The sequence below is a fragment of the Pituophis catenifer genome, unplaced genomic scaffold, assembly GCF_029215685.1.
Source record: "Pituophis catenifer annectens isolate HBS135680 unplaced genomic scaffold, rPitCat1.0.hap2 SCAF_7, whole genome shotgun sequence".
Taxonomy (NCBI): domain Eukaryota; kingdom Metazoa; phylum Chordata; class Lepidosauria; order Squamata; family Colubridae; genus Pituophis; species Pituophis catenifer.
Window position 1 is genome coordinate 8152628 of NW_027256887.1, and position 3772 is coordinate 8156399.

Genomic DNA, 3772 nt, shown 5'->3' on the forward strand with positions numbered 1-3772 from the left:
CAACTTCCGGTGGGACCAGGAAGGCCCGTTTTTTGCTCTCCCCAGGCTCCAGGGCCTTTCTAGGAGCCTGGGGAGGGCGAAAATGGTCTTCCCCACTCCCCGGAGGCCCTCCAGAGGCCAGAACTGAATTAGGGCAATGCTCATGTGCCCACCGATATGGCTCCACATGCCACCTGTGGCACGTGTGTCATAGGTTCACCATCACGGCACTAGAGGATTGAGGCCCTGGTGTGCAGTGACCTGAACAACAACTACACAATCCAGCATTTTCCTCCTGAACTTCTGCCGCAGCTTTAACCTCCACGGTGCTTTGCATGAGGATATCAAGGCAACATCAACAGAAAAACGTTCACGGAACAGCTATGTAAAAACCGAGCGATGACATACTGTGTCCGAGCTTCTCTGTAACATAGGAGCACACTGCCCCCCCTCCTTCTTCTCCTACAAGATCATCAGTTTAATGAGTAAAGAAGATCTGTGCTGGGTTCATATGGTTAATTGGAAACTTTAGCCTTGTGAAAAAAAAAAAAGAGAGAGAGATGGTACTTGATGGTATCATAGCTCAGTGTCCACAGTTATTTTCAATTGCCAGACGCCATTTTCCAAGCAGTGCTGAAGTGTCCTTCCTTCAGTCGCACGGAAGGGCAATCTCTGAACCAGGCAAACTTTTCACAGAGAAAACCAGACCCAGGGGAGGCATATTTTATATTTCACTATTTTTTATCTTCAGAAAGACTCCAGGAAACTCAGATCAGCATGTTTTTTCTCTAACATGTAAGAATTGGGATGGAGATGGCTCTCGTTATTTACCCTTCCTTTAGGGACAACCCAGTCTGAATGCTGAAGGAGTGACAAAGATTAATACAAATCCTCAGTGGAGCAAACTTGCAATAGGTAAAGGTAAAGGTAAAGGTTCCCCTCGCACGTTATGTGCTAGTCGTTCCCAACTCTAGGGGGCGGTGCTCATCTCCATTTCAAAGCCGAAGACTGTCGAAGACGTCTCCGTGGTCATGTGGCTGGCATGACTAAACGCCAAAGGTGCACGGAATGCTGTTACCTTCCCACCAAAGGTGGTCCCTGTTTTTTTTATTTGCATTTTTTACGTACTTTCGAACTGCTAGGTTGGCAGAAGCTGGGACAAATAATGGGAGCTCACCCCGTTACGCTGCACTAGGGATTCAAACCGTTGAACTGCCGACCTTTCGATTGACAAGCTCAGCATCTTAGCCACGGAGCTACCGTGTCCCTTGCAATATTAAACTTGCAAAATTAAAGTTGTGATAGACTGGTGTAATTCCCGTAGGTGTTCCACTTATGTGCAATCATCGGTTTTATTCTTACCTGATTTTCTCTTCACTTGCATGATTAATATTGCACTAAGGATCCCTTCTGATGCATCCCCAATCTGGGACACAGATCAGTTGAGACCACATGCCCCTCACCATTGCAGGAAGTGTTACCGTAGCAGCCTTGCACACTCAATGTTGCACCCAGACCTCAGTAACTGTTCCAGGGCCATTTTTGAAGTAAAGGAAGAGGAAATAACAACTATCGGGTTGAAGCCCAGAGATGAGACAGCGAGATCCAATCAAATCCAATCCTTTATTTGCTTACACCTAATAGACAGAATCTTGCTGGACTAAACTATAAGCTTCTAACTTATAGTTAGAAACCCATCCTGAAGAATTTTAAGGCTACTCTGAAACTCTTCCTCTCACCCTTCCCCATCCAGCTTGGGATCATGCAGTCTCTTCATCTGGACTTCTTTCTGGGAAGGCTCTGTGTTGTCAAAAGCTTTTTCCATTGATCCTGCAGGTGCACATTCCATCCCAACAATCCTCAGAATGTAGCATTACTACACAATCAGGGGTGAAATGCTCCCGGTTCGGCCCGGTTCAGCCGAACCGGTAGTGATGGCAGCTGGTGGTCCGGAGAACTGGTAGCGATGGCGGTGCGAGGCTCCGCCCACCCGCTCCGGTCGTCATTACTTCTTGGTTTTAACCAGGAAAGTAACCCGTTTTTTTACCCTCTGCGCAAGCACATGTGCGGTGCATGCCCTTCCGAACCGGTTGGAAAGGTAAGTAGATTCCACCCATGTACACAATATTTGGAAATTGGACAAAGGGCTTGCTCCCATTTGGTTCAGCAATACTTACTCATCCTGGCTCCCGAGACCAATCCTCTGCCTTATCCTGTAAGCAGCCAGAAATAAGAATGGAGGCAGGTCGACAAACAGATTCGTTAGACTTTACTTGTTCTACCCAGTATATTTAGGGTCTACAGACAGGTCGGTGTCTGAAATGGTATAGGGTCTCCTGCTTCAGCAGGGGGTTGGACTAGAAGACCTCCAAGGTCCCTTCCAGCTCTATTCCTTGGAGCCTTGGTGGCGCACAGCGGACTAAACTGCTGTTAAAGTAGCACTTAGCTGCCAGCTGCCTGCAATTACTGTGAGTTCAATTTCTCACCAGGCTCAAGGTTGACTCAGCATTCCATCTTTTCGAGGTAGGTAAAATGAGGACCCGGATTGTGGGGGCAATAAGCTGACTTTGTATAAAATAGAACACCGCTGGGGGGGGGGGCAAAAGCCCTACTAAGCAGGTATATACAAAAGTATGAAGGCTATTGCTTAATGCATTGTAAGCCACCATGAATCTCCGGAGAAGAGCGGCATATAAATTGAACCAATAAATAAATAAATAAATAAATAAATAAATAAATAAATAAATAAATAAATAAATAAATAAATAAATATTCCAATTGATGGTATCAGGGAAGGCAGTGCATTGTTCCCATCTGTTTTTTGGTTCTTGTTGGCTTGATTCTAAGTTTTCTTATTTGCTGTTCTGCTTAATTGTTCACTTTTCCCCCCTTTTCTTTTCCAGATGGCTGTTTTTTCTATTTTCTTTTTCTTTTAACAATTACGATAATGCCCTTTCAGCTACGGGAAGATGGCCCAAATACACACACTTCCATAATAACGTCAGCGCATAATTTAAACCTAGATTAATTGCGAGCAGGGCTGGAAAAGGCCTCTTTGATCATCAAGAGTTGCAGCAACTTCATAGATTCTCATTCTTGCGTGCCAGATCAACACCTCCGCTTTCTAAACTAATACCACCAGCGTTAAATACAAAAGAGACCAAGCACTATGGAAACAGGAGGGGTGGGGGAGCTTTTCTTCATTTTAAAACTGCTTCCAGGATCGCCAACTCCAGCTGGGATTAAGCCTGAAGGCCTTATTCTGTACCGTCTGCCCACTGACAGGTGTTTGGGTTTTTTTAGCGATAATAAAAAAAGAAAGTTTGATCGACCGATCTGTCTTTGCACTTTTTATTTTTATTTTATTTTTTTTGCTTTGCAACTTCTGTTGTTTCGGCATCTCGCTGGTCTGTCCTATCAACTCTGTAGAAGTAGATAGAGGGGCCCACCGAGGCAGGGTGGGGAATGCCATTTAGTATCCCGACTCTGCAAAGAAGGGCAATCTATAAGCATGTTGCTGCTGGAGTTAACAATCTGAGGAAATCAATCGGGAAAGGTTAATTGGCACCACCCACTAAGCCACCCAATTGGGTGGATTAGCTTGCATTCCCAAACCAATTAAGGTGCCCGTCAACGTCTAAGAAACTTCAGAAGCAAAAGAGGGAGACCTTTGACAGAGCTAAGAGAGCGAAAACCCAGCGTGGTAGGCAAAGATGCCGAAAACCCCCACTACCACCGACCAGCAATCAGCTGCAAAGCCGAGGATAATCTTACCGTAGCCTTCAGCTTCCAT

General features: G+C 45.4%; 1 protein-coding gene across 1 annotated transcript in view; it reads right to left on the reverse strand.

Annotated features, from left to right (window-relative positions):
* Window positions 1-3772, reverse strand: part of ANO2 (anoctamin 2) — a 184157-nt gene extending 180385 nt beyond the window's left edge. Inside the window, exon 1 of the mRNA XM_070946746.1 lies at window positions 3754-3772. Coding sequence (XP_070802847.1) covers window positions 3754-3772 — 19 coding nt within the window. The remainder of the gene's footprint in view (window positions 1-3753) is intronic.